The sequence below is a fragment of the Pongo abelii genome, chromosome 14, assembly GCF_028885655.2.
Source record: "Pongo abelii isolate AG06213 chromosome 14, NHGRI_mPonAbe1-v2.0_pri, whole genome shotgun sequence".
NCBI lineage: Eukaryota > Metazoa > Chordata > Mammalia > Primates > Hominidae > Pongo > Pongo abelii.
In genome coordinates, this window is record NC_071999.2 from 32,927,468 (window position 1) to 32,952,423 (window position 24,956).

General features: G+C 43.9%; 1 protein-coding gene across 1 annotated transcript in view; it reads right to left on the minus strand.

Moving 5' to 3' along the window:
- Positions 1-840: 840 nt before the first annotated feature.
- The window catches only part of FLT3 (fms related receptor tyrosine kinase 3), a 67,892-nt gene continuing 43,776 nt past the window's right edge, over positions 841-24,956 (minus strand). The window contains exons 16-23 of the mRNA XM_024230909.3: positions 24,776-24,929; positions 22,562-22,644; positions 21,046-21,173; positions 16,154-16,276; positions 13,293-13,404; positions 12,858-12,957; positions 12,150-12,255; positions 841-1,791 (exon numbers count right to left, since the gene is read on the minus strand). Coding sequence (XP_024086677.3) covers positions 1,669-1,791; positions 12,150-12,255; positions 12,858-12,957; positions 13,293-13,404; positions 16,154-16,276; positions 21,046-21,173; positions 22,562-22,644; positions 24,776-24,929 — 929 coding nt within the window. The 3' untranslated portion in view covers positions 841-1,668. The remainder of the gene's footprint in view (positions 1,792-12,149; positions 12,256-12,857; positions 12,958-13,292; positions 13,405-16,153; positions 16,277-21,045; positions 21,174-22,561; positions 22,645-24,775; positions 24,930-24,956) is intronic.

Consider the following 24,956-nt stretch of genomic DNA (forward strand, 5'->3'; position numbering starts at 1 on the left):
CCCCTTTGGCTCCCACACTGCGGCCGGCATCTTTGCAGTGGCCACTCCAGATGGGCCACTGCTGCCATTAAAAGGACTGGTAATCTAAGGGAGTTTATGGTGACCTGGTACTAGGCAAAGGATTAAAACTATAAAGGAAAGCACAAATGATGCTATTAGGTCACACTGAGGTGCCAGTCATTGATTTACATGATATATATGTTTATGTTCTATATTTCTAAGCTACGTATATATTTAATTCATCTAATTATTCCAGCAACTCTATAAAAGAGATGCCATTAGTGGTCCCATTTTTCAGAAAAGGAAACTGAGGCTAGAGAAGTTGAGTTACTTGCCCCTGATGACACAGCTAAGACCAGGTGAAAAGAGAATTCCAACCTGGGCTGACTGGTTCCAGATCCCTTGTCCCTCACCACTACATGCAACAGGAGGTCGAGGAGAAAGTAGAGGCAGAATTTGGTGGCACCTGTCGTGTAAGCGGAGGTGGGCGGGGCGGGGGCACAAACCAAGTTCATAAGCCTACGGGATGGAGGGTGCTAAGCTTCAAAGGACAAAGAGGGCTGGTCGCCATGGCCCACACCTGTAATCCCAGCACTTTAGGAGGCTGAGGCAAGAGGACTGTTTGAGGCCAAGAATTTGTGACCAGCCTGCACAACACAGCAAGACACTATCTCCACAAAAAATTTTAAAAATTAGCTGGGCGCGGTGGCCTGTGCTTGTAGTCCCAGCCACTCAGGAGGCTGAGGTGGGAGGATCGCTTGAGGCCAGGAGTTTCAGGCTGCAGTGAGCTGTGATCTCACCACTCCACTCCAGCCTGGGAGACAGGGTGAGACCCTGTCACTAAAACATTAAACAAACAAACAAATAAATAAAAATAAAACGAAGGGGACTGTGGGGACAAGAGTAACTTTACTGAAAATACTAATCCTCCATGCTACTTCTGACTGGCCCTGAGTCTGGGAAGGCCGCCAAAGTGTCTAGGTGATGTATTACTCTTTATGGTAGAACACCTATTCATTATAAACTTCCCCCAATACAACCCCTGTTGTTGCAGAAATCTTAGGCTGTGACAACCATAGCCGCCTACACATTCCTTATATCTTGGGGTAAAAGCACACGTGCTCTGGAAGGAATGTGTAGGCGGCTATGGGTGCACAATTTCAGGGGGTTCATGAACGCCAGTTAAGACCTGCCCTAATTATACCATGTAAATAATTCAATAACGGGCAATTCTGTAGTAGAAATTTTATTCCCATCCATAAAATATATCACTAAATAGCTGAAAAAGTTACATATTATTTTAAAACATAGACTTAAAAAATCATATTAGCTTCTCCTTAGCAAAATGCTTTTGTTTTATGTATTTACAAGAATATACTGTACTTCAGGTACACAATTCACTCAAGCCAGCCTGAGAAGGCCTTGGATGCAGATCGATACTCCAATAAAGTTCATTATCAGCTCCTCCTGCCTTGTGACAGGATGATTCGATTTTACAAAAGTCCCTTTGAAAACAAGAGTAAACGCAGACAGCTTCTAGAGAAAAGTCTGGCGAAGCAGCAGTTGATAATAGATTTTCTTTTAGTGATGAAATTAATCTTGTTTTGGTAATCTACAGCCTGTTAGGGATAGGTGGAGGGATGAAGTCCTTAAAACTAAATTGTTCCTCTAGGAATCTTCGACCTGAGTCTGCGGAGAGAGTGGCCCCGAATCCATCTCTCTGCTGAAAGGTCGCCTGTTTTGGTAGGTGTGAGGACGTTCCGAAACACGACCATCCACATTCTGATACATCTGAATGTGGGAAAGAGACAGAACACTGATTACCATCTGATGTAGATGTACATGTTATGCGCCCATATTACAAGTTATTTAAATAAAAACAGTTGTCCTATATAGACAATTACTTTTTTATTTGTTTGTTTGTTGTTTGTTTATTTATTTTTTGAGACAGAGTCTCGCTCTGTTGCCCAGACTGGAGTGCAGTGGTACAACCATAGCTCACCGTGGCCTTGATGTTCTGGGTTTGAGCAATCCTCCCACCTTAACCTCCTGAGTAGCTGGGACCACAAGCAGGCTCCACCACACCCCGCTAATTTTTTTATTTTTTGTAAAGACGAGGTCTCACTATGTTGTCCAGGCTGGTCTCAAACTCCTGGGCTCAAGTGATCCCCCACCACCTCGGCCTCCCAAAGTGCTGCGATTACGGGTGTGATCCACTACACCCGGCCTAGACATCACTTTTAAAATGTTTGAACTGATATATAATGGATGTACTTATTTTCAGGAAATGTGTAGACAAGTACTTTTATTATGCATAAGTCTCAGAGGATATTCTATATAACTAAAAAAGCAATTTTGGTCCTTTTATTAATGGAGAAATCAAGTCATAGTCAAATATTTTATTTCATTATTAAGTCTACTCTTAGATATAAAATGTCGCTCTAGAAATCCTAAAACCATGCAGAAAAATCATAAAAGAGAAAGGCCACAAAAGGAAATCTGTTCATTATGGAGTTAATACAAGGGACTGATTCTTGAGTTTTCCCTTGGGAGTTTCACGATTTTTAAATTTTTTTTCTGAAATGAAGAGATTTACTTTCCTTTCCCAAATATGAAGTTAACATGCATTCATATAGATAATTTGAGAAATACAGAGAGACATAGAAGGTCGGGTGCAGTGGCTCACGCCTGTAATCCCAGCACTTTGGGATGCCGAGGAGGGCGGATCACCTGAGGTCGGGAGTTCAGGACTAGCCTAGCCAACATGGAGAAACCCTGTCTCTACTAAAAATACAAAACTAGCTGGGCATGGTGGCGCGTGCCTGCAGTCCCAGCTACTTGGGAAGCTAAGGCAGGAGAATTGCTTGAACCTGGGAGGTGGAGGCTGCAGTGAGCCTAGATTGTGCCACTGCACTCCAGCCTGGGTGACAGAGCAAGACTCCATTTCAAAAAAAAAAGAAAAAGAAAAAGAAAAAAGGCTACAAGTCATGATAAGTACCCACCATTACAGACAGCTTGCTATGCACACACAATTTTGTGTCTGTGGGCTCAGGCTGTATATTCTATTTTAGAACCTTATTTTTGAATTATCAATATATTGTTATTATACTGCTCATATGTTGCCTGTGTCACATATTTACATTATTCACTAAGGATGGCCACATATTTTTTTTTCATGGCAGCCTAGAGTTCCATAGTACTGATGCATCATAATTAACCTTTTGACCAACTGGTTATACAAAAAAAACTGAAAAGTGCGCACTCGATCTAGTCTGACATTGGGATAAGCAGGAGAAGTGGAATTGCTGGATCAAAAAAGATGCACACTTGAACTGTGATACACAAGGCCAGGCTGCCCTGCAGAAAGGTTGTATTTATTTCTACTCCTATCAACGGTGCCTGGGAACTCTACATTTTCCAGAGCCTTCTGAACAATTGGGTATGTCAGCCTCTCACATTTCTTCTCTTTCGCTGAGCAAGAAGTTCTATCTCCTTAACTGTATATGTTTCACTATCTGCAAAGTTGGGCCTTTTTCCTATACTTTATGTCCATTTGATTTTCATTTTGAATAGCCTGCCTATTTCCTTTGCCTTTTATACACGTAAAAGACTATATAGGCTGGGCGTGGCGGCTCACCTCTGTAATCCTAGCACTTTGGGAGGCCAGGGCGGGAGGATCGCTTGAGGCCAAGAGTTCAAGACCAACCTCGCCAACATAGTGAGACCCTGTCTCTAAAAGAAAGAACTTTTTAAAAGGTGATACCTTTTTATTATTATTTGTTTATAAGAACTTTATGATTTAGGAATCATGCATTCTATTTAAATTTTATAGATTTGCTCCGTTCCCACAGCCCTTGTTACTGTCTACTTCTTTTTCTTTGTTTTTGACAGTTTTAGTGTGAACTGTCCAGACTGCCTCCTACACTTCACTTTTCTTTCTAGAAAATTGTGTGTGTGTGTGTGTGTGTGTGTGTATCCTTTGACCCAAAATATATCCATTGTGAACCAGGTGTTGCACAATGACAGCTTTGCTTGTACCCTGAAGGATGGACGGTAACTACTCATGCATGCCTTTTGTGAAGTAGGCATAGCAGTTAGTTAGCATTTGTTGAACCTGTTGAATCCAAATGTACATCTCTACCACTGAATTTCTAACCATCTCATGAAGCTTGTGTAGCACAAATACCAATAACACTTCCAATCTTCCACCTGAATTAACTAACATATGCTCTTCATCCTGTCTCACTGTCTAGAAGTTTCTAGAACCATCTCTGACACCTCAATCTCTCTCCACTCCCACAGCTAGTTACTGGGTATAGTTGTAATACATCACTCTTTTCCATTTCTTTAAGTGACCTTTCTTTCTTTTTTTTTTTTTTTTTTTTTTTTGTTATTGTTGTTGTTGTTGCTGTTGTGACAGTCTCACTCTGTCACCCAAGCTGGAGTGTTGTGGCATGATCTCAGTTCACAGCAACCTCTGCCTCTCGGGTTCAAGCGATTCTTGTGCTTCAAGTAGCTGGGACTACAGGTGTGTACCACCACACCTGGCTAATTTTTATATTTTTTTAGTAGAGACAGGGTTTCACCATGTTGACCAGGCTGGTCTTGCACTCCTGGCCTCAAGTGATCCACCCACCTAGGCCTCCCAAAGTGCTGGGATTACAGGCCTGAGCCACCACACTCAGCCACTGTTGTTTTTAACAAGCCCACAGATAACATCATAAAAGTGACCTTTAAATGACTTTTTAAATACATTCTCCTTATGAAATTGTGAAACAAATCCTAGGTTTTCAAATCTATCATTATAAAGAAGTACATAAATTTTCTTACACTTTAAAAAATCGTTCTTTTTTCTTAGTTATCTTTTCCTTTTCATCTGAATGTTATTTATTTGTGCTTTTTTCTTTTTCGAGACAGGGTCTTGCTCTGTCACTCAGGCTGGAGTACAGTGGTGCAATCACGGCTCACTGCAGCCTCAACCTCCTAGTCTGAAGTGATTCTCTTGTCTCAGCCTCCTGAGTAACTGAGACTACTGGTGTGCACCACTACACCTGGTTAATTTTTAAATTTTTGGTAGAGATGGGGTCCCATTATGTTGCCCAGTCTGGTCTCAAACCTCTGAGCCCAAGCGATCCTCCCGCCTAGACCTCCCAATGTGCTGGGATTACAGGCGTGAGCCACCATACCCGACTTCTTTTCTTCTTAATTGTTCACTTCAAAGATAGTAGCTTTAGTAGTATATTTGTATACTTTGTGGATATACAATATTAATATACAGTATAGACTACAGTCAGACTGCTGTATTCAAATCCTAAGTCTGACATTTACCATGTTACCTTAGGCAAATTACTTAACCTCTCTGTGCCTCAATTTACTAGTCTGCTAAAGGGGTAATAATAGAACCTACTTCAGGAGATTGAGGTGAGGATTAAGACTTATTAATTTTGTGGCTAATACATTAGTAAACTCTATGATTAAATACTCAAAAAATGTTAGCAATTACATTATTAGTTCAAAAAACAACTTTTGGTTGTCCTGATCATCGCTATTATTTTGCTGTTGCTACTTCCTCTGTTTCATTAAATCTGGCTATATCTCTATTAATTCCTTCTTTCTGCTTTGTTCATTCTCCTCCTCCTCTCTCTCCACCTTCTTCTTTATTGTTGTTTGTTTTTTCCCTAGCTTCTTAAATTGAAAGGCTAATCAGGCTAGGTGCGGTGGCTCACACCAGTAATCCCAGCACTTTGGGAGGCTGAGGCAGGAGGACTGCTTGAGGCCAGCAGTTTGAGACTAGCCTGCACAATATAGCAAGATCCCCATCTCTGCAAAAGAGAATTTTTTAAAAGCTACTCAGGAAGCTGAGGTGGGAGGATCGCTTGATTCCAGGAGTTTGAGGCTGCAGTGAGCTATATAATCATGTCACTGCCTTCCAGCCAGGGTGACAAAGCAAGAACCTGTCTCAAAAAAAAAAGGAAAAAAAGGTTAGTTATAGATTTTCATTTTTCTTTGTTTTCTAATAAATGAATTTATAATTATGAATTTGGGTAACTCTCACAGGTTTTAATAGGCAATATCCATTTTTACTCCTTTTCCCTCTTTCCCCTTCTTCTTCTTAAGCAAAGACTTCCTTAAGAAGCATGATTTTTATTTTATTTATTTATTTTTTGAGACAGAGTTTCATTCTGTTTGCACTCCCAGGCTGGAGTGCAATGGCGCAGTGTAGGCTCACTGCAAACTCCGCCTCCCGGTTTCAAGCGCTTCTCATGCCTCAGCCTCCCAAGTAGCTGGGATTATAGCTATCCGCCACCATGCCTGGCTAATTTTTGTCTTTTTAGTAGAGACGGGGTTTCACCAGGTTGGCCAGGCTGGTGTCGAACTCCTGACCTCAGGTGATCCACCCGCCTCAGCCTCCCAAAGTGCTAGGATTACAGGCGTAAGCTACCATGTCCGGCTGATTTTTAATTTTGGTATATAAATTTGGGGGCTTTTTTGGTTGGGTGATTTTGTATTACATTATATTGAGATTAGTGAATGTGGCATTCACTGACAACGTATGTTAACAACTTTATTTATTCTGAGATTCTCTTTCCTAAGTAGGCTTACTGATTGTTGCCATTTTGTCTTTTATTTTTGTATTTTCAATTTTTATTTATTTATTTATTTTATTCTTTAGAGATGGAGTCTCTCTCCTTTGCTCACATTGGAGTGCAGCAGCCCAGTTATAGCTCACTGCAGCCTCGACTTCCTGGGCTCAGGGGATCCTCCCAGCTCAGCCTCCTGAGTAGCTAGAACTACAAGCATGCACCACCACACCCAGCTAATTTTGTGTTTTCTATTTCCACGAATTCTCTTTATTTTTCTCTTCCCACTTTGTTGGACTGATTATGTTTTCTATGGTCATTTTTTTCCCCTGTACTGAACCAGAAGTTATATGTTACATTTCTATCTCACCCATATTGTTCTTACATTTTTAACACCCACATGAAATCTTATGTTGATTTCACCATGTGGTTGCTCCCACTTCAGAATTTCTGCAGGGTCCCAGGACTTCTTGCTGCCTTTTGTGTTAGCCTTGTCCTTGTTTTTCCCAGGCATCCTCTGTGGTGGGTTTTCCCTCTGCAGTGCAAGTTTAACTGCTTTCATTGTCTCAGGAATTTTCCACAGTTTCTGGTCCACAAAAAGATCTCTTTCTTACTGTCAAAGCCAATTATGGCCTCAATTTTATTTAAGTTTAGTTTAGTTTAGTTTTGTTGAGACAGAGTCTTGCTCTGTCACCCAGGTTAGAGTACAGTGGCATGATCATGGCTCACTGCAGCCATGACCACCCCCCAGACTCAAGCGATCCTCCCACCTCAGCCTCCCTAGCAGCTGGGACCACAGGAATGCGCCACCACGCCTGGCTAATTTTTAAATTATTTTGTAGAGATAGGGTTTTACCATGTTGCCCAGACTGGCCTTGAATTCCTGAGCTCAATCTATGTTTGTGCCTCAGCCTCCCAAAGTGCTGGGATTATAAGTGTCAGCCACCAGGCTTGGCCTCCCTTCTCTTTAAAAACAGACAAACAAACAAACAAAAACACATATTTCCTATAATTTATGCGGCCGAGTAGGAGAGGGGAGGTGATGTTAGTTCAGACCCCTTTTCTGAAACAGGGGACAAGCATGTGCCCCCTTTCATCAGCCCACGGCCCCTGCCTGGTGTGCTCCCTCAGCGTGCCCATCCCTGCTGCTGCCACCCTTCTCAACTGATGTCCTGACATCTCATCTTCTGCCTCGCTTTTCCAAACTTCCTTTTACGCTCTCTTTTTCTTTCTCATTCCAGAAATGTTTGTTGAGTGCCTTCTACATGCTAAGCATCATGCTAGCAGCGGGGTCTATAATGATGAACCAAACAGATGTGGTCTCCAACTTGCTTTCATGCTGACTTCACTCATTTACTTAATATCACATGGCAAGCACTACCCCATGGGGTGTAAAGATGAACAGGAAACAGTACTCACCCTCACTAATGAAGTCTAGTGATGACAGAGAGAGACCCATAATATAAAGTCATCCTACACTAGGATTTGAGTCTCACATGGAGTTATAGCTGGAAGTGTTATGAGAATTCAGAAGAAGGAGACTGAAATCTGACTAGGGAAATTGGGGGAGGCTTTGCAGAGCACAGAATATTTGATCTGGTTCTTAAAGATTGAAGCATGTTCGTCTATCCTAAAAATCTTCATCGGTTCACCACTGTCTAAATGCCTAGACATGTAATCATGTTATCAGTGACCTTCCTGATCTAATCCCATTGGTGCTGAAGTTAGACATAAAAGCCTTAACCTATGTTTTCTCCATGTATTTCCCACTCTTTCTCTCTGGTTCTCTGAGGGCCCTTTTCCTTCCCTAGTCCTTGATGCAGAAACAAAGATTCTGGCCGGGCATGGTGGTTCATGCCTGTAATCCCAGCACCTTGGGAGGCCGAGGCAGGCGAATCGCTTGACCTCAGGAGTTTGAGACTAGCCTGGCCAACATGGTAAAACCCCGTCTCTACTAAAGATACATTAGCCAGGCGTGGTGGCAGGTGCCTGTAATCCCAGCTACTCAGGAGGCTGAGGCAAGATAATTGCTTGAACCCAGGAGGTGGAGGTTGCAGTGAGCGGAGATCATGCCACTGCACTCCAGCCTGGGTGATGGAGTGAGACTCTGTCTAAAAAAAATAAATTAAAAAGAAAAGAAAATAGGGCCAGGTGGGGTGGCTCACGCCTGTAATCTCAGCACTTTGGAAGGCCGAGGCGGGCAGATCATGAGGTCAGGAGTTTGAGACCAGCCCGTTCAATATGGTGAAACTCCGTCTCTGCTAAAAACACAAAAATGAGCTGGGCGTGGTGGCGCATGCCTGTAGTCTCAGCTACTCAGGAGGCTGAGGCATAAGAATTGCTTGAACCCAGGAGGCGGAGGTTGCAGTGAGCTGAGATCACGCCACTGCACTCCAGCCTGGGTGACAGAGTGAGACCCTGTCTCAAAAAAAAAGAAAAGAGGAGAGGGGAGGGGAGGGGAGGAGAGAAGATTCTACAAAACCATTCACAGATGTAACAGGGAAGATCACCCTGGAGAAGATGACAAGGCCAGTTTTCCAACCAAGGGACTAGATAGGATTCTGCAGAGTGGTCAGGGCTGCTTGCGCAGCTGTGTGGGTTGTGCCTTGCACCAACAAAAGTGCCCAGCAGAGCGGGCGAGATGGCTGAGACCCACTCCTAGCTCTCCTCCTTCAGACTGGCTTAGACTGGGGCAGGCTGCATGAGCCCTAAGTAAGGGGTTCCTCTGGATTCCTCCCACCCGGGGAAGGGGGCATTTCCTTCCTTCCTTCCTTCCTTCCTTCCTTCCTTCCCTCCTCCTTCCTTCCTTTCTCTTTCTTTCTTTCTTCTTTCTTTCTCTTTCTTTCTCTCTCTTTCTTCTTTCTTTTTTCTTTCTCTCTTTCTTTCCTTCCTTCCTTCTCTCTTTCTTTCTCTTTTTCTTTCTTTTTCTTTTTGAGACAGAGTCTCACTGTGTCACCCAGGCTGGAGTGCAGTGGTGCCATCTCAGCTCACTGCAACATCCACCTCCCAGGTTCAGGCGATTCTCCTGCCTCAGCCTCCCGAGTAGCTGGGACTACAGGCATGTGCCACCACGCCTGGCTAATTTTTTGTTTTTAGTAGAGATGGGGTTTCGCCATGTTGGCCTGGCTGGTCTGGAACTCATGACCTCAAGTGATCCGCCCACCTCAGCCTCCCAAAGTGCTGGGATTACATGTGTGACCCACCGCAGTGGGCCATGGGGGCCTGTTTTCTAACCTGCTTAAAGGAGCTACCATTTTCTCTGGATGCTTCTGACACTGGTTACAGAGGGTCAGCGAACAGAGTGGAAGGAATTGGGAGAAAAAGCTTGTGAACCGTCTGTCCCTAAGCATGGATTCCCTCAGCTGATTAATCATGCATGGATATGTTGCCATTCAATGGTCCCTGATACCTGACAGGCCCCCTGAACAGAGGGAAGGGGATCTGGACATCCTGTGAGTATGGGGACACGAAAGGAGAAGCTCAAACCAAGACCCAAGTGGTCCTGAAGACTCCATCCTGGCGACACGAACTTTGCACTTTTTTTTTCCTCTCTACTCCCCCATTCTCCCTGTATATTAGGCACAGCCATCTACTTGCCACTCTACTTTTTCAACTTTGGACTTTTATTTATATGATTCATTCATCCTGGAATATCCTACTCACCCTCTACTCTCCAGCAGCCAAGATGCTACTCAGTCCTCACATCCAGCTCACGAGTTCCCCACACATCCACACCCAACTATGCAATGAGTAACATCAATCAGTCCTCTCTTAGCCAGGCATGGTGGCTCATGCCTGTAATCCTAGCACTTTGGGAGGCTGAGGCAGGTGGACCACTTGAGCTCAGAAGTTTGAGAACAGCCTGGGCAACATAGTGAGAGCCCGTGTCTACCAAAAATACAAAAAAAAATAGCTGGGCCTGGTGGTGTGTGCCTGTGTTCCCAGCTACTTGGGAGGCTGAGGTGGGAGGGTTGCTTGAGCCCACAGTGCGGAGGCTGCAGTGAGCTGAGATCATGCCACTGCACTCCAGCCTGGATGACAGAGCAAGACCCTGTCTCAAAAAAAAAAAAGTGTATAGCTAGACAGCTATACATGCACATATATATTCTTTCTTTACCAGCTCACTTCCTGTTTCATTCTATAACTCTTCTTTCAGTTTACCTTATGGTGTCATGAACAGTTTATAGGTATCTGTGCAATAGGCTACAAGTCTGCTGGGGACTTTCCATTTCCTCCGGCCTTTTGACCTAATTCTCTGACAATAACCTAGTTTCTATGTCATTTTCAAAAAAATCACAGCAGTAGGAAAGTACACACTATCTACCCAGGTCTATATAGAGACCTGAAAACTGACTCTTAACAATTTAGAAAGGAGGACAGACAATCCACTTAAAAATCAGATTTATATTTAACTAACATTTTATGGAGTAAATGCCAAGTGCCCAGTATGTGCTAACTCTTTTCACATACATCACCTGATTTACTCCTTCTTACAACTCCATGAGGTGAGATTTGTTAATCACATATTTCAGGTAAAGAAACTGAGACGGAGACTCCCCAAAAGATTAAGTGACTTATCAAGTAAATGATGGAGCCAAGATCTGAACCTCAGTATTAGGAGCCCAAGGTTCTCTCCTTTATTTATTTCATCTAGAGATGGCTCTTTTCACTACACCAGGTGGTGGTGTTGACGGGGGAAGCGTTAGCAAAGAAATTCCAAGTCCCCAAAGCTCAAAAGATAATCTAACTTAACAACCCATTTTACAGGTGAGAAAACTGATGCTTAGAGAAGTAAAGTGATTTGCTATAATGGACACAATTGGGAGACAGAGTGGTAGAGCTGGTGTTCAACCCTCCGAACTCCAGGTCAATGCTCTTTCCGTGCTACCATATAGCATGATTGAGTCATGTGATTTTTCCACACTCATGCTTCATAAGAAAGAGCTAGTGGCTTCTGGAGTCCAGGGATTATTTTTATTTAGTTTTATTTAGTTGTCTACTCACTGCACTGAACACTTAAGAGCTTTTAATTTATTAATCATTTGGCTGAAATCAGGAAAGGTGTTTTTTTTTTTCCCTAAAAACATTTTTATCAATAAATATGTCTTAGGGCAGGCACAGTAGCTCATGCCCTGTGATCCCAGCACTTTGGGAGGCTGAGGTGGGGGAATCGCTTGAGCCCAGGAGTTCAAGACCAGCCTGGGCAATACAGTGATACCCTATTTCTACAAAAAATAAAAAAATTAGCCTGGTGTGGTGGTGCCCTCCCGTGGTCCTAGCTACTTGGAAGGCTGTGGCTGGAGGATTGCTTGAGCTTGGGAGGTCGAGGCTGCAGTGAGTCATGATCACGCCACACACTGCAGCCTGGGCCACAGAGCGAGACCATGTCTCAATAAGTAAATAAACAAATAAATAAAGTCTTACCCCACACAACTTTGAAAGGGCAACCCAGAAAAACTGCAATGAGAATGACAACTTGGTACCTTTGGTTCACAGGAAGACAGCAACAAGTGTTTTAATTTACCAATTTCCTTTATAAAGCTTTATAAAGTCCTGGCTGCTACATACCGCTTCTTCTGCATCTGCCAGCTGACATCCTAAAAATGAAGTCAAATTAGGGAAGGATGGCCGTTTCCTTGAGTCAAAAGCCCAGCAGGCTTGCATTATAATGTATCTGTAAAAGCAATAGAACAAGGAACAAGATGAAGAAGTCTGAATGAAGCAAAATGGATCATTTTCCATATAATGAAGCACTATTTATTCCTCTGGAGCTGCTTATTTACAGCATGTTTGTTCTGTAGCAAGTCCTCTACCAGATTTTGAATTCATATCCGAAAGGAGAAATCAGATGATGGGCAGAAACGCATTTAAAGAAATGTGACGTAGTGGATAGAATCGAATCACCTTCATGGAGCCCTCAAGCAAAGGAATTAAAACCGGGAAGCAGGTGCGTCTGAGGACAGGAAAGGTTCAGCTTTGTTCAGAAACTCCCAAAACAAAGAGTTTTCTTTTCTTTTTAAAATGGAATCGGACAGCTGGGTGTGGTGGCTTACACCTGTAATCCCAGCACTTTGAGAGGCTGAGCCAGGAGGATTGCTTGAAGCCAGGAGTTTGAGACCAGCCTGGCCAACACAGCAAGACCTCACTTCTATTTTAAAAAAAAGAATCCTATACACTTCGGACTAAGGAGTTTGACTTTTTATTGGTCATGCATTTGGAAGCAGACGGACTGTACATTTCTGATTTCAACCAAATTACAGTCTGACTTGAACTTACATTTCTTCTGTAGCATAAAATGGCTGATCCATTTTAAATCCATTTTGAATCAGTTTGTAGAAGTTAGCATCAACCGGAATGCCAGGGTAAGGATTCACACCTGAGGAAAACATTAGACAATTGCAGCCATTCATCCATTTCTTCATTTGTTCATTGATTCATTCAATTAACAAACATGTATTGAGACCTGCCATGTGCCAGACACTGTTGCAGGCACATGGGCTGCAGCTGGGAAAAAGAAGTCATGGTTCACGCTCTCAAGCAGGTTATAGACCAGTGAGGAAGACAGGCTAAAGGACACCAGCAAATAAACATAAAGTCATGGGCTGCAATACAAGTAAGACCCATCAGTGTTGTGGGGAGGGGCGGGGGGCACTGAGAGAGCAGAGCATGCAAAGCCCAGAGCCAAGGGAGGCCAGCAGCTGCCCAACTTACCAAGTGAGAATATTTCCCACAGTAATATTCCGTATGACCAGACATCACTCTTAATGGTGTAGATGCCTTCAAACAGGCTTTCAGGGGCCATCCATTTTACAGGCAGACGGGCCTGTGGAAAACCCAGAGGAGATAAGATGGTGAGTTTTCCACATACAGACATGACTTCTTGTCTTTTGTATTAAGATGAAATGCATCATCTTCCTAAGACCACTCTTAATGCCTTATTGAGAAAATCACATTCCTCACGTGAAAGGTTTTCACTTTCAAATTAACATTCTAATAATACTAGCCTAAAACACAAGGCATATTTCTTTACAGCTCCTCTTGAACAAAGGCTTGTGCTTGGAACGGGTAAGTTTAACTTGCCATCTTTCCACTGGAAAGAGGTACTTTCCATTAAGGAATAGCCAGTCAGTTGCCTAGGGGTAAGTGGGTACTAGTGAATTAGTGAGATCTTCTGTTAAAGCATTTCTGGGAAGACCTTTAGTGGAAATGTCATCCACAAGAATGTCGGGAGGGGAGCCCCCATCATTACTCCCAGAAATGATACCAGTCTGGCTTCTGTGGCTTTAATAATTTCCACTAGCGTGAAAGGGGGTTTTGACTTAGTATAGTCTCAGATTAGAATCAAGACACAAGATGCATAGGTTACTGCGGCAGAGCTTTGTACTGATTTTCTTTCTCTTTTCTTTTTGAGATGGAGTTTCGCTCTTGTTGCCCAGGCTGGAGTGCAATGGCGCTATCTCAGCTCACTGCAACCTCAGACTCCCTGGTTTAAGCGATTCTCCTGACTCAGCCTCCTGAGTAGCTGGGATTACAGGCACGCACCACCATGCCCAGGTAATTTTTGTATTTTTCGTAGAGACGGGATTTCACCATGTTGGCCAGGCTGGTCTTGAACTCCTGACCTCGTGATCCACCCTCCTCAGCCTCCCAAAGTGCTGGGATTACAGGTGTGAGCCACCGCGCCCGGCTGTACTGATTTTCTTTTACATGGGTTGAGGAGTCCTTCACAGCACATGTTTAATCAGCACATGCTTAATCAGCCAAGTAAACCCTCTTTTAAATGTATGCAAACTGATGAGCTATTGATTCATGCAGGCAAGTCTGGTTAATTTGATTAATTAAAGAAACTAATTGTGGTTCCAAATGGAATTCACTTTCCCACATAAGACACAACCAGCTGGTGGGGTAGAAACTGAATGACTACATATGAGCAGTCTATGATGAGTAGGAGTAGATCGTAAATCAGCTAAGATGATTATTTGTTTCTAGTGGGAATACAGTTTAATTTCACTTTTCACATTTAGTGGATGTTCACCCTGGACAAGGTGCTTTCATGTTGGTTTTATCGGTTTTTTCCCACATCAACGCTATGAGGTCAGTGCGTAACCCTCATGGGAAACACTACAACATAGTGGTTAGCACAGACTCGGGGCTCAGACTATTCCTGTTCAAGTCCACATGCTGTGTAACCATGGGCGAGTTACTTTTCTGTGCCTCAGTTTCCAAGTGGGTACTCTGAGGAATAAATGAATTAATATGCATAAAGCACTTAGATGCTTAGCACATAGTAAGCACTATATCAGCATTTAATATTATTATTATTATTTCACAAGTAGGGAATTCTGTTTTGAGACAGGGTCTCAAAAAAAAGGGTCTCATTCTGTTGCCCAGGCTGGAGTGCAGTGGCATGATCACAGCTCACTGCAGTCTCGACCTCCTGGGCTCAAGTGATCCTCCCACTTCAGCCTCCCAAGTAGCTGAGACCACAGGCGTGGGCCACCACACCCAGCTAGTTTTTTATTTTTTATAGAGACAGTTGAGTGTCTCACCATGTTCCATAGGCTGGTCCTGAACCCGGGCTCAAGCAACTCTCCCACCTTGGCCTCTCAAAGTGCCTTGGATTAAAGGCACGAGCCGCCAGCACCCAGCCAGGTGTTGTAATTCTTTAAAAACACACATTTTCAACTACACAATTTTGTCATCTATTACTTCTAATAGTTCTTTTTGTAAACACATCTGTCCTTAGTTTTTTATCACCAAGTCAATTCACACTTTTTTTTTTTTTTTTTTTGAGACAGAGTTTCGCTCTTGTTGCCCAGGCTGGAGTGCAGTGGCGTGATCTCAGCTCACTGCAACCTTCCACCTCCTGGATTCAAGCAATTCTCCTGCCTCAGCCTCCAGAATAGTTGGGATTACAGGCACACGCCACCACGCCCAGCTAATTTTTTGTATTTTTAATAGAGACGGAGTTTCACCATATTAGTCAGGCTGGTATCGAACTCCTGACCTCATGATCTGCCCTCCTCGGCCTGCTGGGATTACAGGCGTGAGCCACTGCACCTGGCCAATTCACTCATGTTTTAGGTCTTCCTGTGTTAACAGTAAAAGGATGATAAATATTCATTAATTCATATTAAGTATTTAGCTTTAACATTTTGTATGTATTTATGTGTTATATATGTTTTAAACTGCTTTATTGTGGCTATTAGCTTTTCACATAATTGGAAACATAACTCAATAGTCACTTTATAGCTAGGATAACTGAACTAAGTGCAAGTATTGAGATTCTGGGTTTTTTAAAGTGAGGATTGCACTCAAAGGCCCCTAACTGATCTACTCTGACTAGCTAGCCCAAGGACAGATGTGATGCTATTTTGCTCAGCTTTTATTATAGATGGAAGATTCCCTGAAGCTGCAGAAAAACCTTTTAAGCATAAGTAAGCAGACTGCTGTGAGGGTTTTTTGATGTTACCATAAATCAAAAATGCACCACAGTGAGTGCAGATGTTTACCATGATAACGACACAACACAAAATAGCAGTATAAAAATAAGTAGGAAATAGCAGCCTCACATTGCCCCTGACAACATAGTTGGAATCACTCATGATATCTCGAGCCAATCCAAAGTCACATATCTTCACCACCTTCCCGTGGGTGACGAGCACGTTCCTGGCGGCCAGGTCTCTGTGAACACACTGTCAAGAATGACACCAGAGTGTTATTTACTGTGATGTATATTATCCTGGAGCGCAATCTTTCTTCTAGACTCAAGTTCAGTAGGAGGTACCGATGATGGAAAGCCTCTTATCTTTACTGGGCCGTGCCGTGAGCAGCCATGATGATGTGTAACAAACAAAGGGAACATAGGAGACCTAATTTCTGCAGCTATGGCGGCTGCAGTTATTTGTGCGGCTTCTGAAGCATCCCCAGAGGCCAAAGAGGAGCGGATCTTTTGCAGATTCCGAGCAAAAGTGAGAGGCTCCCCAACAGGGGCCCTCCCCTGAGTCTCCAGAGGGAGTCTCAGAGCTGTCCTCCAGTACTCTTATTGTGGGTGTGAGAAATAGCATCTCTTTTCTTTTTTTTTTTTTGAGATGGAGTTTCACTCTTGTTGCCCAGGCTGGAGTGCAATGGCGTGATCTCGGCTCACTGCAACCTCTGCGTCCCGGGTTCAGGCGATTCTCCTGCCTCAGCCTCCCGAGTAGCTGGGATTATAGGCATGCGCCACCACGCCCAGCTAATTTTGTGTTTGTAGTAGAGACGGGGCTTCGCCATGTTGGTCAGGTTGGTCTTGAACTCCCGACCTCAGGTGATCCACCCACCTTGGCCTCCCAAAATGCTGGGATTGCAGGCGTGAGCCACTGCGCCTGGCCAGCATCTCTTTTCTGATTGGAAAATAGCTTTAGGAATAAATGGAGTAATATCGAGGGAAATAATCGGAAAAACAAAAAGCTAAAAATGAGTTTGGAGAGGTTTACTGAACTGGAATTAGAAGGAGTCCCTGAGCTGAGAGATGTCGTGATGTTAATCAAAAGGGTCTGACAAGAAAATGAACTTTACAAAGGAAGATCTGAAGGGGAACAGGGCACTAGTAGCAAAGGTCCAATGTACACTCTTTCATCTTTAAAAAATAAAAAGAAGCACCATGAACACTAGCAGCCCTGTGCCACAGCCCCTCTAGAGCTCCCTCCTCCATACCCAGTTTTTTCAGTGCCATCTACCTGCACTTTGCCCACTTTACCCCCAGGTCTGCAACCTGCCTCCTCCTTCTCCTGCCTGTCTGCCCAAGCTGCTCTGGCCAAGGCCCGCACTGACTGGCTTGGCACCCACCCAGTCTCGATCTGACGGGACCTCCCTGTGGTGTCTGCTGCTGGTGGCCAGCCCCTCCCGCTTCTGGTCCTTCCTCTGGGAAGCCTGCGCATGGTTCTCCCCACTGCTCTGCCGGCTCCTGTCTCCCTCAGGGGCTTTGTGTATGAGCCTACTCTCACTCCTGAGGGCTGCATCCTCACATCCCACACCCTCACCCAAGCCATTTCATCCAAACCTAGCGATGCAACCACCATTGCCCACATCCCTATTTCCAACCCAAACATTTCTCTTGAGCTTCAGACAGGAGAAGTGTCCAAGTGTCTTGCTAGACCATGGTCTACTTGGTTGCCCAAGGCACCTCACATTCAGTATGTCCAACTCATTAACTTTATCCAAAAAAAACTCCTCCTGATTCCATGCTCCCTATCCTATCCCACATTCCCTGCTGGTTTTCCTTTTCCTTCAAAAATCTCCATCAGTCCAAGCATGAAGCATGCGCTCCTTCAGAAAGCCTCTTCCACTGCATCTCCCCCTCCCCCAACCAGGTCTGCTGTGCAGATCCCTCCCCTGGGTTCCCAGAACTTACTTCAATCACAACACTTATCACACTACAGTGTTGTCTTTTTTAAACTTTTTTAATTTTTTTTTTTTAATTTTTTGAGACAGTCTCACTCTGTCACCCAGGCTGGAGTGCAGTGGTGCAATCTATGCTCACTGCAACCTCTGCCTCCCATTTCAAGCGATTCTTATGCCTCAGCCTCCTAAGTAGCTGGGATTATAGGTATGCACCACCGTGCCCGGCTATTTTTCTATTCTTAGTAGAAATGGGGTTTCGCCATGTTGGCCAGGCTGGTCTTGAACTCTTGGCCTCAAGCAATCCACGGTCTCAACCTCCCAAAGTGCTGGGACTACAGGCCTGAGCCACCCACCCCCAGCCTCAGTGTCATCTTTGACTTGCATGTCTGCTTGTCTCTGTCTCCCCCATCATTCATAAGATCTTCGAGCCCAGGAGTCATATCATAACTGACTCTGTATCTCCAGCATCTAGTACAGTACTTGGCAGGTAACTGGGGCTCAACAAATGTTTGATGAAGTCAAGGGCCTATAGAGGAAACTGAGGGGTAACCCAGAGGAATATCAGGGAGGGGGTGAGAGACAAGAAGGGGACAGTGACATGCATGATTCAAAGGCGAGGCCTGATGTGAAGATAAAAGGATAGAAGGCCTAAGAAACTGGATGTTCTTCAAAAATTCATATTATTACAAGCCTGGGGTTGAAGAGGAAGCAGTGCCCCTTGACCGCCAGTTGGGAGTAGTTTGAGTATTTACTTAACTATGGGCAGCAAACCAGGCCAGACAATCTAAGTAGGTGCTCTCCCACATCTATAAAGATGTTCGTGGGCCAGGTACAGTGGCTCACGCCTGTAATCCCAGCACTTTGGGAAGCTGAGGTGGGCAAATCACTTGAGGTCAGGAGTTCGAGACCAGTCTGGCCAACACAGCGAAACCTTGTCCCTACAAAAATACAAAAAATTAGCCAGGTGTGGTGGTGCGCACCTGTAACCCCAGCTATTTGGGAGGCCAAGACAGGAGGATCGCTTGAACCTGGGAGGCAGAGGTTGCCGTGAGCTGAGATCGCACCACTGCACTCCAGCCTGGGCAACAGAGCAAGACATTGTCTCAAAAAAAAAAAAAAAAACGCTTGTGAAAGCAGGATTGTAGTTGTATAAGCGAAATAGAGAAAGACTCAGGTGGGCAAGATGCGTGAGAAAGAAGAATCCAAACAGCAGGTGGGGAAAATGAAAAGAAGAATGTGCCTTGCAGTTCAGAGGTGGGGAAATATTACTGTGACAGTAATTTTTTAAAACTTGTATTATTATTGCTTTTAAGCTTATTTCATTATTATTTTGAATAGACAGACTGGAGGGCGGTGGTATAGTCATAGCTCATTGCAGCCTGGAACTCCTGGGCTTCCCTCCAAAAGCACTGGGATTACAGACGTACACCACTGTGCCCAGCCTATTTATTTATTTATTTTTAATTTTTTTTTTTTTTTTTTGAGACGGAGTCTCACTCTTTCGCCCAGGCTGGAGTGCAGTGGCACCATCTCGGCTCACTGCAAGCTCTGCCTCCCAGGTTCATGCCATTCTCCTGCCTCAGCCTCCCAAGTAGCTGGGACTACAGGCGCCCGCCACCACACCCAGATAATTTTTTTTGTATAGAGACGGGGTTTCACCGTGTTAGCCAGGATGGTCTCGATCTCCTGACCTCGTGATCCGCCCGCCTCGGCCTCCCAAAGTGTTGGGATTACAGGCGTGAGCTACCGTGCCCGGCTGCCTATTTTTTATTTGTTAGAGAAAGAGTCTTGCTCTGTCACCCAGGATGGAGTGCAGTGGTGTGACCCTAGCTCACTGCAGTTTCCAACTTCTGGGCTCAAGCAATCCTCCCACCTTGGCCTCCCAAGTAGCTGGAACTACAGACACGCACCATGAACGTCTGGCTGAGGCAGTAATTTTTTAAAGAAAAAACGCCGGGTGCGGTGGCTCATGCCTGTAATCCCAGCACTCTGGGAGGCTGAGGCAGGTGGATTGCTTGAGCTCAGGATTTCAAGACCAGCCTGGGCAACAGGGTGAATTCCCATCTCTACTAAAATACAAAAAATTAGCCAGGCATGCTGGTATGCACCCATAGTCCCAGCTACACGGAAGGCTGAGGCATGAGAATTGCTTGAACCCAGGAGGCAGAGGTTGTAGTGAGCCGAGATCGCGCCACTGCACTCCAGCCTGGGCAACAGAGCGAGACTCTGTCTCCAAAAAAAAAAAAAAAAAGAAAGAAAAGAAAAAACAAAATACAATTGAAAGTAGTCTTTCCAAATTCAGAGAGAAAAGAGGAGAGAAGAGGCAAGGGGAAGGAAGTGGAGGAGAAGAGGAGGAGGAGATTAGAAGACTGCAAGAAAAATGAGGGGGAAGAATTTTGGGAAATAAAGAGAAGGTAATGAAAGGCAAGCAAATGAGGAAGGAAGGTAGCCAGACAGCGGGCTTTGATCTGCTTATAGGCAGGAGATGTTTGAAATCACAGAGAACAGCTGGTGGAAAGGCAGTTCAAAAAGAATGCAAAATTGGGGTAGAGACCATGGTTCACGGCAGGCTCCAGGGCCTTACCAACGAATGGATCTGGGGTTAGCAACAGAGGAGGCAGTGAGCCTGCAGGGCTGCTGCCAGCCCACAGCACGTAGGGTGAGAATTAGACAAAGACACTCAGGGTGGCTGGCTCAGTTTCAGCCTCCACTCATCCCCTGGGTGAATGCCCACATGCAGGGCACAACCTGAACAGCCATTCAGAAAGGGACTGACAATGCTACGCTTTGTTTTGAGGAAGGATTTCTGAGGACTTCCTATCTCGACTTTCAGCCCTGGAAGTTTCAGGAGACTTTGTGCAGCCTGGGAGGGCTGTGCTAGCCATGACCTCACAAGGGATCCCAAGCCTTTATGCTACTACAATTAGCCAAGAGCCAAAGTAACATGCTAAGTGACTCCAACAGCGAACAGGGGAGAAAAGGCAGACTTTAAGAGATACAAGTTAAAATAAACAGGAAAAAATATATAAGCACATCTTTTCAAATCTTTTTTTGGTTTGTTTTTTCTTTAAAAGGAGCTTACCGACTTAAATTCCAGAAATTCCATTCCTTTGGCAACTTGATATGCAAAGCAAAGAAGATCTTCAAATGTAAGCACATTCAAGTCTTCCTCTTCTTCCAGCCTTTTTTGGTTTTCATAATCAATTTCATCTGTAAAACAGAGCCAGTCTTCACTTTTGCCAAAACTCTAAGAAGTTGCCTTATTAAATCTCTATGGGAAGGTTATTCAAGCCAGAGTTAGGTGAGGTGCTAAGACGTACACATGAAGCTATCGCATTATCTTCCCGGCAGCATTAGAGCTGACCTGTTTATGCTGCCTATGAAGGGTCACTGGAGACTTGTTTTGGTTAGAGATAAACTTTGGAACTGCTTTGATGACCGATGACTTCCTGATTGATTAGTCAGGAGTTTTAGATACTTCTCTTTTGCACTAGGTAGGGCTGTCACAGTGGGAAAGGAATTAATATTAATTGTCTATCCCTTTTTTTTTTTTTTGAGAAGGAGTCTTGCTCTGTTGCCCAGGCTGGAGTGCAGTGGCACAATCTTGGCATGCTGCAACTGGATTCTCCTGCCTCAGCCTCCCGAGTAGCTGGGACTACAGGCTCACGCTAATTTTTTGTATTTTTAGTAGAGAAGGGTTTCACCGTGTTAGCCAGGATAGTCTTGATCTCCTGACCTCGTGATCCACCCACCTCAGCCTCCCAAAGTGGTGGGATTACAGGCGTGAGCCACTGTGCCCGGCCCATCTGTCTCATTTTATAAACTGTACTGTGCATTTTATATTCTTCCATTTACTCCTTCCTTTTTTTTTCTTTTTTCTTTTTTTTTGAGTTGAAGTCTCACTCTGTTGCCCAGGTTGGAATGCAGTGGTACAATCTCAGCTCACTGCAACCTCCGCCTGCTGGGTTCAAGCAATCCTCCTGCCTCAGCCTCCCAAGTAGCTGGGATTGCAGGCGTGCACCACCATACCCAGCTAATTTTTGTATTTTTAGTAGAGACAAGGTTTCTCCACGTTGGCCAGGCTGGTCTTGAACTCCTGACCTCAGGTGACCTGCCTGCCTTGGCCTCCCAAGGCATGATTACAGGCATGGGCCACCACGCCCAGCCCCTCATTTACTCCTACCAACAGTCCTGTGAGGAAGGTAGTATTAGGCCTATTTTATAAACAAGAAAATTGTGAGTCTGGTGGTCACATAACTGGTCCAAAGTCATCCAGTCATAAAGCAAAGTAAGCAGAAGTTAATCCAAATTCTGTGTAACTTCGGAACTCATTATCTCTTCCACTTATCAGGTAATAAGATGGCTGTAATTAATATATGACTTTAAATGAATAATCTGACCAAATAAAATAGTCCTCAGTGTTTATTAGTTGAATGTTGACATAAAATCTACAGTATACAAACTGGCTTTTAGCTATCATCTGACAATTAGCAAATTTTAAAATGCTTTTGTGTTTACACACTTTTAAAAAATAGCTAACATAAAACTTTTGCATTCATTTCCATTTTAAAGTGCTACTACTTAGAATAAAATATTACCTTCAGAGTGAAATGAATTCCCATGAAGCCCTGAGATTTGATCCGAGTCCGGGCGTATCTGAACTTCTCTTGAACCAGGCATGCTATTAAAAAATTTTGTTTTTTCATTATTTACATTATTCTTCTCAGCAGACATTTTATTTTAAAAATATAATTCATCAAATAAATGGATTCCAGTTATAAACTGACTTTTAAATTAAAAGCACACCATCCATTTGTCCATTTTTTGTGTACATTAAAAACATCTGTGTAACTGGGCTTGCCAGTCTAAGATAAAAGTAATCCCTGTTTTCCATATAGAATCTTACAGTTCAAAAAGGACCTCACTCAATCCTTGCCACAACCTACAAGATGGGTGGCATTTTATAAAAGAGAAATTAGGCACAGTGAGATAAATATGATTCGAGTGGAACCAGGACTCACATCGATCTCATTCTTTGGTTTCTGAACTCAGCCCACTTTCCCTCACATAATACAGATCTTCCCGAGAGTCCCGTAAGCGTTTCACCATCCTTCTTTTTTCCAGTTTGCCTTTGTAAAGCTCATTTCTTTTACTGTGAAATTAATAAATAGCAATAATACAAATCTCTTTTAAGGTATATAAAAATTCTTCCCTGAGGAGCTCTGTAGGAATTATAAATAGATCGTGATTCAATTTATTCCAATATATGAGTTTAACCCAACTTACAATATACATATCTTTAGGAAATGGCTTCATGCTTTCACAAATATTCCAAAAAGAATAATTTCAGTGTAGTTAATATTCCAGTGAACGGAATGAATCAAAGGGGCTAAATGCTGACCAGTGGATGCTGGTTACACACATCGGACTCAGTAGGATAGCCCCTCTGTTCCAGAATGTGAGTGGCTTTATAGAGTTCTCATTTCTAGATGATGAGCTGGGAAATGAGTGTAAAGGGGAGGACTGGTGTGACAGGCATGCACAGGTTAAGGGCAGCTGCACACGGACGCGCATGGGGATCTCCGTGCGGCCTGGTGGCTTTAAGACACTGGGTCTGTGTCTCAGACCTGGAAGGCCAGAGGCCTGCACTTAAAACTTACATTCTAAGAAAACAAAGCCGGGACTCTCAAATGTATCCCTAAAAAGCCCCTGGTAAAGAAAAAAGTCTCCAATAAACAAATACCCTTCAGAATAAGGGAGAACTTCCATACAGAGAGGGAAATAAGAACGCGCCAAGGCTTGGCCGGGCGTGGTGGCTCATGCCTATAATTCCAGCACTTTGCGGGGCCTAGGTGGGTGGATCAACTGAGGTCAGGAGTTTGACACCAGCCTGACCAACATGGTGAAACCCTGTCTCCACTAAAAATACAAAATTAGCTGGGCGTGGTGGCACATGCCTGTAATCTCAGCTACTCAGGAGGCTGAGGCAAGAGAATCACTTGAACCTGGGATGTGGAGGTTGCAGTGAGCTGAGATCACACCATTGCACTCCAGCCTAGGCAACAGAGTGAAACTCAGGAAAAAAAAAAAAAAAAAAAAAAAAAAAGAATGCTCCAAGGCTCAAGGAATGCCTCCATCAGAATGCCTGGGAATCCATTCAGAGAAAGGTGCTACAAAGCCATGATGCTCAAGTAATTAGCAAGAAAGTTCAAGGATGAGGAGGAGATCCCAACAAACTCCTACAGCCCTCATTTATGCCCGCTAAAGCAATAAATCCCTGCAGGACCAAGCATCTCTCAGGATCGGAGGATAAACGCAGAGCAGAGACAAAGTTACCGCTACTTTACTGTGTCCCCATCATGTGTCAATCGATCCATCCTAATATTTTAGAATCCAATTTGAGTTCAGCGTTCTTTTGAGCAATAGTCCCAGGACCTGAGCTGTTCTCTTTTAATATGTTAAGGACTTTGGAAAAAGTCTTCATTCTTTCTACTAACACCTGTGAGGCAACCAGGTGTCCTGAAAGACTGAATAATGCACCTTTCCCCAAACCAAATAGGCGTCTACGGTGTGATGCAGGCATGGGTGGAGAGAGACTAGCTCAGCTATAGTACCTGTACTGAAGGAAAGGGACAGGACTCGTTGTTCCATGTCAACAGGGAAACTATAGCAAAGATTCAGGAAATCTCTAGGTTGCAGGACCCACAGACCTCAGGATGCCTTTGGAAACTGGTCAACGAAGTGTGTTTGAACAGCACACTTTGTCTACGTTCTATGATATGTAATTATGAAACCCTGACCCAGCCTCTTACCTGGAATTTGGATGTGATTGGAAAGTGGGGTAAAAACTGAAATTGTGTTCCTTGAAAATCTCTGTCCAAGTCCTGTGAAATTTTTCTCTTTTACTTCTTAGATAGTTGAGAAGATCACCATAGCAACAGTATTCAAAAATCAAGTAAATTGGTCCTGAAATAGTTACAGTTTCAATTATAG